At 41.9% G+C, this 16765-nt stretch overlaps 1 protein-coding gene across 3 annotated transcripts in view; it reads left to right on the forward strand.

The window, feature by feature from the left end:
• Positions 1 to 16765, forward strand: part of MICU1 (mitochondrial calcium uptake 1) — a 524563-nt gene that overhangs the window by 494730 nt on the left and 13068 nt on the right. For all 3 annotated transcript variants that reach the window (XM_073596557.1, XM_073596558.1, XM_073596556.1), the window contains one exon: positions 2885 to 2974. In XM_073596557.1, coding sequence (XP_073452658.1) covers positions 2885 to 2974 — 90 coding nt within the window. The remainder of the gene's footprint in view (positions 1 to 2884; positions 2975 to 16765) is intronic.

The raw sequence follows: 16765 nt of genomic DNA on the forward strand, positions 1-16765 counted from the left end.
AAGGCACTGTAGCTTCCCAGATAGCAAGCAATTGAGCTGCAAGTTTCAAAATGACTTGCTAATCTATAGCTAGACCTACCAGGTTTCACAAGTTTGTTGCACAATTGCAGCAAGTCCACATTGCTTGACTCCAGATCAACTTTCTTTGCAAACATTCTGCAAGTTCTGGTTCAGTTATGTTGTGCAATAGTCATCCCACCACAGTGATTACTGTGACTTACAGAGGACTTGCTATAGACTCACCACTGCAACTTTGCTCTTACTGGAGACTTGTCACGCAAATTTGCTACAAATTGGAAAAGTGTCAACTAGAACTTGAAGTGCTCTGAAAGTGCACAACTGCTTTCTGCTATAAGTATTGGTCTGGTAAATTAAATAAAAAGGAAGCAGTACTCAAACCCTTTTGGAAGGTGGAAAAATGGTAAATACAGATTCCAGATAACTTATTAGAATGAAATGTTGACCTTTTAGAAGTTTCTACATTAATATCCTTTAACCACTAAGCCACCGCCTACCGTCATATGACGGCTGGACGAGGCTTCTGTTGTTCTGGGAGGACGTCATATGACGTCCTCGCCCTCCCGAGCCATTAGGGGGCGCGCGCCGCCGGCGGCGCGCGCGTGCGTGCCCGCTGCGTCACTCGGGACCCGGTGCGCGTGCCCGGCGGCCGCGATGTCCGCTGGGCACCCGCGATTGCCGGGTAACAGAGCAGGAGCGTGGATCTGTGCATGTAAACACAGATCCACGTCCTGTCAGAGAGGAGAGAAGACCGATGGCGTGTCCCTTGTACATAGGGACAGCGATCGGTCACCTCCCCCAGTCAGTCCCCTCCCCCCCATAGTTAGAATCACCTCCTTAGGTCATACATTAACCCCTCGAGCGCCCCCTAGTGTTAACCCCTTCCCTGCCAGTCACATTTACACAGTAATCAATGCAATTTTATAGCACTGATCGCTGTATAAATGTGAATGGTCCCAAAAATGTGTCCGATGTGTCCGCCGCAATATCGTAGTCACAATAAAAATTGCAGATCGCCGCCATTACTAGTAAAAAATAAATAAATAATAAAAATGCTATAAATCTATCCCCTATTTTGTAGACGCTATAACTTTTGCGCAAACCAATCAATATACGCTTATCGCAGTTTTTTTTTACCAAAAATATGTAGAAGAATACATATCGGCCTAAACTGAGGAAAAAATTTGTTAAAAAAAAAAAAAATTGGATATTTATTATAGCAAAAAGTAAAAAATATTGTGTTTTTTCAAAATTGTCCCTCTTCTTTTGTTTATAGCACAATAAATAAAAACTGCAGAGGTGATCAAATACCACCAAAAGAAAGCTCTATTTGTGGGGAAAAAAATGATAAAAATTTAATTAAGGTGCAGTGTAACATGACCGCGCAATTGTCATTCAAATTGCGACAGCACTGAAAACTGAAAAATGGCTTGGGCAGGAAGGGGGTGTAAGTGCCCTGTATTGAGGTGGTTAAAACCAGTATTTATATAGTGCCAACAGTTTACACTTGGCTTTACATAAATATTGTACATTTACATCAGTCCCTGCTTTCAAGGAGTTTACAATCTAAGGTCCCCTGAAATTCATACGTACACATACTAGGGTCAATTTATACAGGAGTCCATTAACCTTTGAAGCACAGAGAGAATATGCTAACTCCATGTAAGTAGTGTTGTGGTTGAGATTAGAACGTACAGGTCTAGTACTGCCAGGCAGAGGTTTTAACCGCTAAGCCACTGTGCTGACCATTGTATTGTCAAATAGGCACTTTTATATGCTACAGAAAAATATCTGTGCACCGTTATAAATAATAGTTTTTAACATGCACCCCGTCATGTGGGTGACCTTAACTATCCCTTGGCATGTGTATAAATACCCCCACCCCCCCATGTTTATTTTTTTTAAACGTTCCCTTACTTTTTATAAACTCTTACTATTTTGTATTTGATTTATTATTCGCTGAATGTCTAACTTGTCATGAAGAATTTGCTTTAGAGGAGATGTACAGCCAAAGCTTGTTTGTTCATTCTGCACTCCTGTGACTTGTTCTCAACAGACAGCAGGCGTAAGGACACTATCGGCTGACGTCACAGAGCGGGTCCAGGTTCGGGCAAGATCGTGACCATATGGTCGGGATCCACCCACATGCTTGGACCAGCACTTGGCTCAGCCTTTCCGTCCCACCACAGCCCAGCACTCCTATGAGCGAGGAGAAGACAGGGCAAACGGCGGTGACTGACAGTCACCAGTTCTCTGCTTGGGGAGCAGTGAGAACTGCATGATTGGCAGTGTTTGATCGCTCAGTTCTCAGTGTTAGCCTCTCCTTGATCCTGTAAAGAGTATTCCTCAAGGTACATATTGTATAACACCATTTAGAAATTAAGCTTTTGTACGTATAGAGGTATTACTAGGTTTACCCATACTTTAACACATAAGTGAAGTGTAGAGATCCCTGAAGATTTTTTGGAGTATCAATTGGGGTCTTCCCAACAGTGACATAGACTGCAAATAATGTAGCAAACATTATAACCCTTCCTAGCTTTGCCCAAAACAAAAGTAAATAAATTAATGAAGTAAATAAAAGTTTTTTCAGAGTATAACATCAAGTATTGTTTTTAAGCCCCATAAGAGTCTGGCATTACATGACATAAGGGTCTGGTTTACCACAGTATGACGATTGTTTAAAAATGTAGTATTTTACAATATATATAATAGATTTGTTTTTTCTCTGAAATATTGGGCGCTTAAATATAAAAAATTGTTTAGCATAATCATAACCAGCTGCACATTGTCAAGAGTTAGGGCAATGTGTAATACTTCTGGGAATTTTAATAAAACTAATTTAGAACTTTTGTTCTCTTCCTAGTTACAATGCAGCAAGTTGCCAGGACAGTGGCCAAAGTGGAGCTCTCTGACCATGTCTGCGATGTAGTCTTTGCACTTTTTGACTGCGACGGTGAGTTTGTACGATGATCAATATTATATATTGATTTACTTTTCCAAGGTTCTTTACTTTTTTACTCGAGGGAAATTTATAATACACTAACCACTCTGCGGAGAAATTTTAAAAAATCGCCTTTTGCCTTTCAAAAGTTATGTTTATTGAGACCTCTGGCTATTATTTTACATGTTGTTTTTCTTTTTAATGTCAAAAATCTCGGTAGTTTTCTAACCAAGTGTAACATACAGCATAGTTTGATGTACCATGCTCTAATTTTTTTAAAACATCTGGACATATTTACTGTAAATGTAAGATATTGCAAACAGCTGCAAAGCACATAAGTAAAATCTTGTTTAACCATTTCAATACCGGGCACTTTTCCCCCCTTCCTGCCCAGGCAGTGGCGTAGCGTGGGTTGTCAGCACCCGGGGCAAGGCAAGTAATTTGCGCCCCCTAACCTGCGGACTTTTGGCTATCCCTGAGTCCCTTCAAATACAATAGTACTGACCTACCTGATTCCTATACTGACCACTACACACTACACTGAGAACTACACTGTCCACTACACTACATTGTCCACTACACTACATTGTCCACTACACTGACCGCTATACTATACTGTCCACTATACTACACTGACCGCTATACTATACTGTCCACTATACTACACTGACCACTATACTGTCCACTATACTACACTGACCACTATACTGTCCACTACACTACACTGTCCACTATACTACACTGACCCCTATACTTACCACTATACTGTCCACTACATTGACCACTACACTACACTGTCCACTATACTACACTACACTGTCCACTATACTACACTGTCCACTATACTACACTGACCACTATACTACACTATACTGACCACCATACTACACTGTCCACTATACTACACTACACTGTCCACTATACTACACTGTCCACTATACTACACTGACCACTATACTACACTATACTGACCACCATACTACACTGTCCACTATACTACACTATACTGACCACTATACTACACTATACTGACCACTATACTACACTGTCCACTATACTGACCACTATACTATACTGACCACTATACTGTCCACTACACTACACTGACCACTATACTACACTGTCCACTATACTACACTACACTCACCACTATACTACACTATACTGACCACCATACTACACTGTCCACTACACTACACTAACCACTATACTACACTACACTGACCACTATACTACACTGTCCACTATACTACACTGTTCACTATACTACACTACACTGTCCACTATACTATACTACACTGTCCACTATACTACACTACACTGACCACTATACTACACTGTCTACTACACTACACTGACCACCATACTACACTGACCACCATACTACACTGTCCACCATACTACATTATACTGACCACCATACTACACTGTCCACTATACTACACTGACCACTATACTACACTACACTGTCCACTATACTACACTGTCCACTATACTACATTACACTGTCCACTATACTACATTACACTGTCCACTATACTACACTACACTGACCACTATATTACACTGTCCACTATACTACACTACACTGACCACTATACTACACTATACTGACCACCATACTACACTGTCCACTACACTACACTGACCACTATACTACACTATACTGACCACTATACTACACTGTCCACTATACTGACCACTATACTATACTACACTGTCCACTATACTATACTACACTGTCCACTATACTATACTACACTGTCCACTATATTACACTACACTGTCCACTACACTACACTGTCCACTACACTACACTGTCCACTATACTACACTGTCCACTATACTACACTGTCCACTATACTACACTGTCCACTATACTACACTGTCCACTATACTACACTGTCCACTATACTACACTGTCCACTATACTACACTGTCCACTATACTACACTGTACACCATACTACACTGTACACCATACTACACCGTCCGCCATACTACATTATACTGACCACCATACTACACTGTCCACTATACTACATTACACTGTCCACTATACTACACTGTCCACTATACTACACTGACCACTATACTACACTGACCACTATACTACACAACACTATACTGACCACCATACTACACTGTCCATTATACTACACTACACTGTCCACTACACTATACTGTCCACTACACTGCTCCCCATACTGACCACTACACTGACCTCCATACTAAACTACACTATAATGACCACTATACTAACCACTATACTATACTACACTGACCACTATACTGACCACTATACTACACTACACTGTCCACTATACTGACCACTATACTACACTACACTGTCCACTATACTGACCACTATACTACACTACACTGTCCACTATACTACACTATACTGACCACTATACTATACTACACTGACCACTATACTATACTACACTGACCACTATACTGACCACTATACTATACTACACTGACCACTATACTACACTACACTGTCCACTATACTGACCACTATACTACACTATACTGTCCACTATACTGACCACTATACTACACTATACTGACCACTATACTATACTACACTGACCACTATACTACACTACACTGACCACTATACTACACTACACTGTCCACTATACTGACCACTATACTACACTATACTGTCCTGCCTACAGCCTCTCTCTCTCTTGCCCCCCCCCGGCCAGTAACATGACTCTCACTCACCTTCTTATCCTGGCCTGCATCGATCCGGATGAGGAGGAGAAGACAGCGGTGGCTCACATTGTTTCTTCGCTCCCCTGCGCTCTGCCTGCTGCCATGTTTAGTGTCCAGCGCCCTGTGATTGGGCGTATGGGGGGTCATGTGTGGAGGCGGGACTTCAGGAGCGATCGAGGACAGGCCAGCCCTACGCCTCACATGACCCCCTTACGCCCAATCACAGGGCGCCGGACATTTAACATGGCGGTCGGAGAGTGGGGGACACAGGAATTTTAAAATAGGAGGAGGCAGCCAGTGACACATACTGGCGCCCCCTAAATGTCGCGCCCGGGGCCACGGCACCCCCTGCACCCCCCACGCTACGCCACTGTGCCCAGGACTATTTTCAGCTTTCAGCGCTGTGACGCTTTGAATGACAATTGTGTGGTTATACAACACTGTACCCAAACTAAATTTTTATCATTTTCTTCCCACAAATAGAGCTTTCTTTTGGTGGTATTTGATCATCTCTGTGGTTTTATTTTTTGCTAAACCAACTAAAAAAGGAATTTTTGAAAAAAAAAAAAAAACCCTTTTCTTAGTTTGTTATAAAATTTAGTTTTTTCCTTCACTGACGGGCACTGATGAGGCTGCACTAATGGGCACTGTTGAGGCACTGATGTATAGAATTGATGGGCACTGATAGGTGGTACTGATATTCAGCACTGATGGGCACCGATAGGCTGCACTCATAGGTGGCACTGATAGATGGCACTGGATAGGCAGCACTGATGAGAAGCTACTGACGGGCGTTACTGGTGGAGCACAGACTAGCAGCTGATGGGCACCTCTCATGGGGGCTGTGCTGATAATCAATGTGCTGATTATCAGCGCAGACCCCCCTCTGACAGGGAGAGCGGCCAATCGGCTCTCCCTGTCAGTGCGTACTGAGGAAAGCCATTTACCAGCACTTCCTGGTTCACGCTGTGATCAGCTGTGATTGGTCACAGCTGATCACGTGGTAAGGAGCCTCCGTCAGAGGCTCCTTACCACGATCGGAGATGCAGTGTGTCAGAGTGACACACCGTTCCCCGGCATGTTATCCTGAAAGACGTTATACGACGCCCCATCAGGATAATGGAATGATGGCCAGGCGGGAAGTGGTTAAACATAAGAGAGAACAAATACAATTTAACCTCCCTTGGCGGTCTGATTATGTCAGTATTTTTGAATGTCAAAGCGGTATTTAGTTTTGCATGGAAATTTGTTTTTTATTGTAGGTCTGTAATTCTTAGGAATAACTCAAATCTGTCCAGACAAGAGTCTAGTAGACATGCTAAAGTTTGAAACACGAAATCATAAATTATAATAAATAATTATAAAAAATATTATAATACATTTTTGTCAATAATGTAATCAAACCAAAAACACTGACATTTGTCTAAACAAGCGTGCAATATTACTAGTCATTGTAATTCTAGGCATTGTATATCAGTTTAGTAAACATCCCGGGTAAGAAAAATTTTGAAAGGTTGGACTGCACAAAGTGCGACGTCACACTCCAGACAATGGAACCTGGTTTCCTTTCTGATTTTCTTTCCACTGTCATCTTGCTTCGAGCAACAAACCACGCAAATCCTTGTAGGTGCGAAGTTTTTCTCAGTTGGTGGGATGTAGTCCATGAAGTGACGACCAGTCAGGCGTTCCAGATTGACAATGCCAACAGCACGACGTCCATCTCTATTCACAGCCATTGATGGTGTTTGGTGGTTCACAAAGATACGTTTGGCAACTTTCAAATTAAGTCAGAATTAATTTTTTGGAGCACAATATAGGAATTCCACATGCATTGCTCAAGAAGATGCCTGAAGATCTTCTTGTAGTACTACTTTTGCCGTTTTCTCATTGCTGGGTAGAATGTCATTGCTTGGTCGGCTCTATCGACACCTCCCATGATGGTGTTGTAGTCTATCATTACTTGTGGCTTCATGATTTCTTTCCCACCTTTCGTGCACACCAGTGAAGGTATTATGAACTGTACTAATAAGACACATATCTTTCTTGTCACGCCATCGCAGTGCCATCATTTTGCTTTTCTGCCAGGCAACCATTTCTCCAGTCTTCAGCTTCTTATTGCCAAACATTGGTGGCATGTCGTGCCCGTTATCCCTAACGGTTCCATAGGCATCTGTTTTGTTTTGCAGAAGTAACTCGTAAATTTCAGGAGACGTATAAAATTTGTCAGTTGTTACGCACTAGCCCTGATTTAGCAATGGCTCATTGAGTACAAGAAAGGAAGATGTTGCCATTCCATAGTTGCTGCATTTTGGATTGAATTTTGTTCCTTTTCCAGTGTATATGACTGAATTTCAAATGTAGCCAGTTGACGATTTGCATAGCATGTAGGATTTTACGCCAAATCGTGCTCTCTTTGATGCAATGTATTGTACCCAGCTTAGCCTTCCCTTATAGGCCATTAGACTTTCATCTATGCTGATATCTTTCTGGCACATAGCTCGGTTGGAAATTCTTTAGAGTCATTAAAGATACTTCCCAATTTTTCTTTAGTTTTGGTGCAGGATGAGTAGTTTCATCAAATTCTAAGTTGTTTTTGAAGAATAAATTGCCAAAGAATGGAGTGGCAAGTAATTTATTAGTTGTCCAATACAACTTCTGCAGGGGTTTCCCCACCACTCCCTGAAGTATTATTAGGTCCAGAAATTTCCAAATGTCATCTTTGGTCACTGGTTCCCACTTTCTGCTTCTTGGAAATTTCCAATACCTAGTCGCTAATTGTTGCTCTTTGTACCAGTTTGTCTCAGTAACAATTTTTTCTACTCAATTTCTGCTCAATTTTTACGTCTACTTTCATATCAAATGCTCCAGTGAATGGGAATCTTGAGGGCGCTGCCTGATCCGTACCACAGTCAATAGAGCACCAAGTTCGCACATTACTGAGCTTAGTTGCAGAATCTTTGCTGTCATCACTTTATGAGTGATGACGAATTTCCCCACGAATCACTATCGCTCAATTCTGCAAGTGATTCTAATTCACTATCACTGTTTTTTAGCTGGTCTAAAACCGCTTTTTAACTAAAGGGACGCTTTTTGAAAGCCATGGATGTTCTCAAGTTTCCAGGCAGAAAGAATGGTAAAAGTGCAGACAGGGCACTGGACAAAGCACTAGAGACAAAACTGAGGTGAAATGGTTTGATACAGTAATGTAATCCTAACAGATTATAATGTATTGTGTATATATTCTGTTTTGAACTTTTTGAATTTTCTGCCCCCCCTGCGGCGCTCGCAGGGAAGGGAACCCGGAAGACAGATGCATCAGCCGGAGGACACAGTGGGAGGGCATCGGGGGATCGTAGCGACAAGGTAAGTAACAGTACAGGGATACTATAGTTTAACCCCAAGTGTGGCTTGGGGTTCCTACTTTTGGTACTGAAAATTAACCCCGAGCCACACTCTGGATTACCGACAGGGAGGTTAAAATGATCGTAAAGGAAAATGGAGTATTTAAAAAAAATAACAAACATGTCATACCTGCTCTGTGCAGTGGTTTTGCACAAAGCAGCCCTGATCCTCCCCTTCTGAGGTCCCCCTGCCAGTGCTGTGGGCCCCTCCCCCTTGCCAATTGCCCCCATAGCAAGCCGCTTGCTGTGGGGGGACTCACACGTGCTCGCTCCCGAGCTGGCTCTCTGCGTCCATAAGGCATAGAGAAAAGATATACCTGTGCTCAAATGCCATTAGCTTGTACATGCATTTACAATGGACCCCTGCACACTGCTATACACCCTCTCCAGAAAACTATGCAATGAAAAACAGGGATTTTTAGTTCACACATTACAATACATGCTTATGCCGGCCTACTGCGTCAAAGCATGTATTGCAATATGTGTAAACTAAAAATTCCTGTTTTTCATTGCATCGATTCCTGGAAACGGTGTATAGTAGTGTGAAGAGGGTCCATTCAGAATTCATAAGACACGCCCCCTGCTCCTGCCTCACTGGCTGTGCTGCTGCATCTCACCCAATCAGGAGGGAGAGACCCGGGAGAGCCTTGGGTCTTGTGCACATCGCTTGATCAAGATCAAGCTTAGGTAAGTATTAGGGGGAGTGCTGCACACTGAAGGTTTTTTTTTATCTTCATGCATAGAATGCATAAAGGTAAAAAACCTTCAGCCGTATACAGCCACTTTAAGGCAGAATAATTCACTGGGTTCCACAAATACATTTTTTCACTTTATTAAGAGATTTATCTCAAAATCATTTTTTTCAGAAGCTATGTACATCCAAACTATAATGGTGACTACAAGACGGTATCTTGGATGCTTTAGCTATGTGAGAAAGATGGAAAGGAGGAGGAGTTAGATTCATAATGTGCAAAAGGAAGCTGGAAAATATAAAGCAACTGAGTCAAATAGGCTAAACATTTGCATGGGACCAGTGCACCTTCAAAGACCGTAGCTTTTCTACAGTTTATATGTTTTAATTCAGTTATTCTTCTATTTTATTGTGCAGCTGTCACCAACTCATCATATCTCTCTTGGAGTTTCTGCTCCATCAACTTGCACCTTGTAAACAGCTTGTTACCTGTTTAATGAATAGTCACTGCAAAGAGACATGGAGTGTTGTCCATGGAGGTTTGACCATAGGACTACCGGTACTTGTTTCCTATATATCTATACCTGTGAACTTTTAAAAATCAGAATTCCTGAGAATGAGGTTGGGAATACAGGGCAGAATTATGGGTGGGGCTAATGGTGGCACACTATGTGTACCTCAGCGAATGGTAGTTGTGGCAAAATTGTGCTAACGTTGGAAGGGGCTTAAAACTCTGTAAACAGTGCAAAGGTCAGGAGTATGTGACATACGTAGTGCAGGGGTCAAGGGTGGTCAATGTACAGAGTGTGGGGGACAGGAGTGTGTAATGCTCATATTGCAGTGGTCAGATGTATTGCAGAAGAGACTTTTTATGTCTCTAATGCAATAAGGAGCCTGGCTATCTGCAACTTTATTTTCTGTGCTCATTTCCACTTTAACTGGTTTGTCTCAACCCTATAACTGCTACTTTTGCTAGACAGCTTGGTCTGTTAAAGGAAGTTGAAACATTACAGACTTGCCAGCTTACCAGATAAAAATTAATGAAAAAGGGCCTAAAAATAGATAAGTAATGCACCCACCAAATTTAAGGACTGGTAAGCTACAATATATTAAGTTTTGCCTTTGAGTTTAAAGGAGCTTTAAACGGAAACAAAAAATAAAAATGCAGAATTTCTTGCTATATCCTGAATCCTCTTATGTCCCCATTCTGAGGATCCAGTAAAAGAAGGAGCTCACTGAATATCGGATATATGACAGACGCTGCGTCACATAGTGGACACCTTCACAACTTGTGACAAATGGCTTGTCAGTCTCACACAGCGCTATCACTGATACTCGCGGTGGCACTCAGCCTTAACCTACACAAAGATTTTCCAGCTTGCGGGATCACAATCTGCCAGCTGACTGAGAGCAATGGTTGCTGGGTATGTTTAACTACACAATTAACCCCTTATACCCCAAATCAATCGCTGACACCAGATATTCTTATCGTAAGATAGCAAACTTTCACACTAACAATTAGTGATGACATTTATGACTTAAAATGTCTGTAACACACACTGTCACCACAAACCGGTATATCCACAGATATACCATATAGTAGTGCTCCTCAAAGAGACAGGGATTCTTTAAGGTCTGCGTTAGTGCATTAGAGACAAAATCAACGATTTTGGAAATATTGTTAAATAAAAAACAGTACAAACAAAATGTTTATAGAAAAGAGGTATTACAAAGGAAAAAGAGACAATAATACGACAGTGAAATAAAAAGGGTTTAAGAATGAAAATGCTCTATAAGGTAGAACCTGATCGTTAGGCCAAATTTTCTTGATTTAGCTGTTCGGTTATTACAATATGGCCTTTTATCACCTTGGAAGAAGCGTTCGCTTTTTGACATTTATTTGACATTGTTTATGTTTTTGTATAATGTACAAAACTTTGCAATAAAAAGTATTAGAAGAGAAAATGTCCCCATCCTCAGCTTGATTTCATAGAAAAACCAGTGATGAGTTAATAAAACTCTTTGTGTTCAACTGTTCCATCAAGAAAGATCAGTGAGGAGTGGTTGCTGGAATCTAAACATGTAATTATTAGCCAGTAGACATTAAATTAGGAATGAAAAGGTGGTGATCACATTTATGGGTATTTTTTTAAAACCCTTAACTGATCACCTAACAGAGGTAAAGTGAACTTGTGCAAAGCAACAGTCCACCAGCAGAACACACAAACCTTTCCTTCTTTTCATTTATCTATGGGGAGCAAAGAAAATACCCATTACTTGCATGTGACAGAATTGGTGCTTGCTGATTTGCTTAGCACTGTCCCATGGGAACAGAGAGACAATCTGTCCTGTGTAAGTTCTGAATAAAAAAATCCAACTTTTTTGATTCCTGCAGCTGAATGGAATGGTGGAAGAGCAAATAGAAGGTAAGTATTCACTTTTTGGGATAGTAGGAATAAAGTGAGCCTGCCGCTTTGCCCTATATAGCAAAGTACTGTTTTTTTTTTTTTTTTTTAAAGGATAAGTTCACCTTTAGTAACATGTTACACCCATATGTTATTAACTGCGCATATTACTAACTCAGCATTCACCGCACCCCTGCAAAAAGATGTTCTTTGATTTATTTATTTTTTTTCTTTTTTAAAGAGCATACTTATTCTTTAAGGCCTAAAAGAAAGTGGTTTACTTTTTTCTCAACGTAAGTGTAAAAAAAATTGTTACGTTATTTCTACATTCATCAATTGAAATTTCAGTGTTTTTTGCCAAGTCTATGATTCTAGTCTGGCCCACAGGACTTGTTACATAAGCTTGTAATAGTAAGATTTAATTTATGTGACTAATTATCATCGCCATATAAACCCTTTAGATCATATGTTCAGTTTGATAATTGGCCACATGCCTGATATTATATTCCTTTTGACATATGCATGATGAGCATTAGCAAGTTCTGTAGTTTAACATGTTGGAATTCACAGTTTTCCGGTCCTATCATAATGATTTTGTTAAGTGACACTGGCATAAAGGTATGATTGTGAAGAATTATGACTTGGCCTATTCTTTGCTGTCCTTTCAGATGCAGGGCCTAATGAGTGATGTGCTTGCATCTCATTTGAGGTGCGGCACTGCATGCAGAATCTAAACACAAATTCAGGAAAAGGTTAACCTTTCTGCTAGAGAAACTTGATGCAGCTAATACTGGCAATGGTAGAGTTAAAGGGGTTGTAAACCCTCGTGTTTTTTTCACTTAATGCACACGATGCAGGGAGGAGCTACCAGCGCCGCTGGGGGACCCCAGAAAAGGAGGACCGGGGCCACTCTGTGCAAAACTAACTGCACAGTGGAGGTAAGTATGACATGTTTGTTATTAAAAAAAGAGGGTTTACTACCCCTTTAAGTTAATGGTTCTTTGCAGACATGTGTCAGTTTGAGCAAACATTGTTAGCAATAATGTATGTATCGACTAAGAATCAAGCAATCGCAAGAGTTCAGCATCAACATTGTCTTTTTATCAGTCACTGTTTGTCCAGGATGATGGAAAGTCTATAGATTGTTTTTAGAATTAACGTCAACAGTCCCACAGTGAGGTTGGTACAGCGGTAGTCAAGTTCTAATGTTGAATTGATAGATTATATTTTTTATAGCCACTGTTGCTGAAGCTCTTTTGCTGATGTGATTTAGGCTTTTAAAGAATGTCTGCAGTAGAAAATGTAACCAACATGCAGTGGAACATTGCGTGCATTTTTGAGTTGGTCCAGAAACATTGGCAGGATGGCAAATACCACCTATAAGGATTCTTCTTTGAAGCTCTTTGTAGCATAAGGATTCCTACTTGAAGCTCTCCAGTGATGGCAAGGAGTCACCCTCAAGTATTTGTACTTCATGGACAAGAATATTTTGTCCATGTAAGAATATTTTGTTGAATAGCGTTCTCTTTTATTATAATTTTTAACAATCAGAATGTTCCTTGTATTGAACAAAGGTATGGTACAGAGTAAAAATTATGGACATTATCAAAAAACACATTATGTATTGACAGTTCTAAGGAGTATAAAGTACACGTCAGGTAAACCGACAAACAAACATTTCTAATACCATGGGTAAACTTCAAATAGAAAACAACCATCAATAACAGGAGAATGGAAACACCAATTATATTGCCCAATCAAGACCCATCAAAAACAGTGTAAAATTGAAGCAACCACTCTAACTCAAAGCAAGGCACATAAAAAAAGGGGCGCCCAGCCTAAGCCGTCCATGGCTGCCACACCCTGTCAAATTTCTTGGGGCAATTCCTGTTAATGTAGGTTAACTTATATAGAGGAAGGGCAGCATTAATTGTTTTTTCTCATGAGCCTACGGAGGGAGGGGAATGGCCATTCCATCTAAGAATAATTTCCCGTTTGGCATAAAAGAAAAGGTATGTTAGCAGTAGTTTAGTGCACCTAGGCCGCTGCTCATCATCCTGAATTCCCAATAGTGGCATTTCCAGTGAGACCGGAATAGCCAGCAGGAGGTGACCATTAATGAGTTCCACCACCTCCTCCCACTACTGAGCAATCCTCGGAAAGCTCCAGAAGATGTAAAGGTACGTTCCCTCACCACCACCACACCTGGGACATTCCTGCGATCTCTGGAGGTAAATCCTGTGCAGTTTCAGTTTTACCTGTATAAATTTATCTTTGGAAGAGAATAACAAATTAACACTATCCTCCAAACAGTCTTCCCAATCCTCCATATCCAGGTCTGGAAGGTCGGCTTTCCACCTTTCCTAGAGCTTTTCCATCTTGGGAGATTCAACATCGACAGTGATTTAGATAAGGATTCTTGAGTTAAGAGTTCCTCAGTGGGGCCCATAGGTTCGGTGGTGACGGGAACTGGGCACGAGCAGCATGTCTTAATTGCATGTATCTGAAATATATCTAACCAGGTAAGTGAAATCTGGCCTTGAGATCCTCAAAGGGGCACAGGGACTCCCAGCAAGAACACATCCCCAATAGTTTTAATGTCGTATCGGGCCCACACCTGGGGGTCAGGAATAGAGTGAAACTGCTGCTGAGGACAGGGGTTCCCCCACAGCAGGGTAAAAGGAAACCACTGGGTCAGCCGAACCTACACCTGGCCACCCCCCCAACCCCTTAATGTCCTTCTAGTAGAAAGCGGGAGGTCTGCATAGGCCCGACAGCCCCTATATACCAGGTTGCCCAGCTCCTTAAGCAAACTAAGAACTGAAGCCTCCAGACATACAGCTGCATTGGCCCTAGTGAGCACAAACCACCACTGAACTGTGACCAAAATGGCCGCCCATTAGTAGGTTCGGTGGTCCGGCAATGCCAGCCCACGCATCGTACTGGAAGAATCAAGGTAGATTTAGCTAACCTAGGGAGAGCACCCCCCAGATAAATGTCCCAATACATCTATCCATGTCAGAGAAGAAGGATCCGGGTATCCAGATTGGGCAGTTATGGAACATGTACAAACATTTTGGAAGCAATCTTATTTTGAGCAAATTTATGCGACCCAAAATATTCAGTGGCAACAAATTCCAGGAAGTACATTTGGAACGAAGCTGAAATAATACCGGTGCCAAATTAAGGTCATAGAAACTAGTCAAATCCCACCGAACCTGAATACCCAGATATTGAAACTGATCAGCCCAGTGTAATGGGACGTCTGCAGCAGCCTCTCTAGCTTGGGGATCTAATGGAAACAGCATAGACTTGGCCCAGTTGATTTGAATGACCGAGAACCTGCCAAATTCATTAAAGATATCCAATGAGGCTATTAGAGACCCGCCGGCATCTTGGAGATATAACAGTGCGTCTGTAAGGTACCTGTGGTAAGTAGTGTCTGAAGTGGAGCTTGTATGCTGAGGATTCAGACGAAAACGTAGTCAGGCAGGTCAAGTCAGCAACAGATCAGGCAAAGCGGTACAAAATCAAAATCCAAAGAATGGTCAGGCAGGCGGAGGTCATACACGAGCTGGCGGTGAAGTACCAAATCAGCAGGCTGGAGAGTGGTCAAAAATTCAGGCAGAGGTTCAGTACACACTAGTCAAAATCACAGCACTATCAACACACCCAGGGAGCTAGTCCAAACAAACGGGCACTGAGTAACAGGAAGTGCTGCTATTTATGGGTTGCTTGATTGTACATTGTCCGCAGCTGGCAGCAAGTGGGGCTAGTGAGTCCAAGGCGATGCATCAAGCTGGGAGAATATTGCAATAACTACAGAGTAAGGTAAGACTGCAGCTATGGGACCAGGAATATCCTGTTTCGAAGACACCCAGGTACATGACAGCGTCATTGGCATATAATGAGATTTTTTCGTCCACTTGACCAAGTCGGACTCCTTTTCGGCATCCAGGGAAACGATAACCCTATGTCCACTGTTAGCATGGGATACTGAGAGGTTTAGAAAGAGGCATTGGAGGTTGATATCAGTGCTCTTCCCGGGCATAAACCTGGTTTGGTCTACATAAATTATCTCCTCTAATACCCCCGACAGCCGATTAGCCAAGATATTAGCCAAAATCTTGGCATCAACGCTTATGAGGGATATTGGTCTATAGGAGGAGCAGTCCTCAGGGTCCTTGCCCGATGTGAGCACCAATACCACCACCGCCTTGGACATAGATTCAGGGAGAGCACCTAGGGAGAAAAATCAGTCAAAAAGAGAAACTAGTCTAGGAGCCAGTAGCTCCTGATAATGGGAATAGAATTCAGCCGGGAGGCCATCCATCCCGGGAGTCTTCCCAGCCTGGAGTTGCGAAAGAGCAATCTGTATCTCCTCCAGGGTGATGGCAGATTCCAGTCCCTCACTCGCCACAGGGTCAAGAGTAGGAAAGGCAACTTTATCCAGGTAAGTATCCAACTCAACTGAAGTGTAGTCCACCCTAGAGGAGTACAGAGACCTGTAAAAGTGAAAGAACCTCTCATTTATACTGCTAGGCAATCTCAGTAACTCTGCACTGGAATCCTTTATACTA

Source organism: Aquarana catesbeiana, linkage group LG08, assembly GCF_042186555.1.
Source record: "Aquarana catesbeiana isolate 2022-GZ linkage group LG08, ASM4218655v1, whole genome shotgun sequence".
Taxonomy (NCBI): Eukaryota; Metazoa; Chordata; class Amphibia; order Anura; family Ranidae; genus Aquarana; species Aquarana catesbeiana.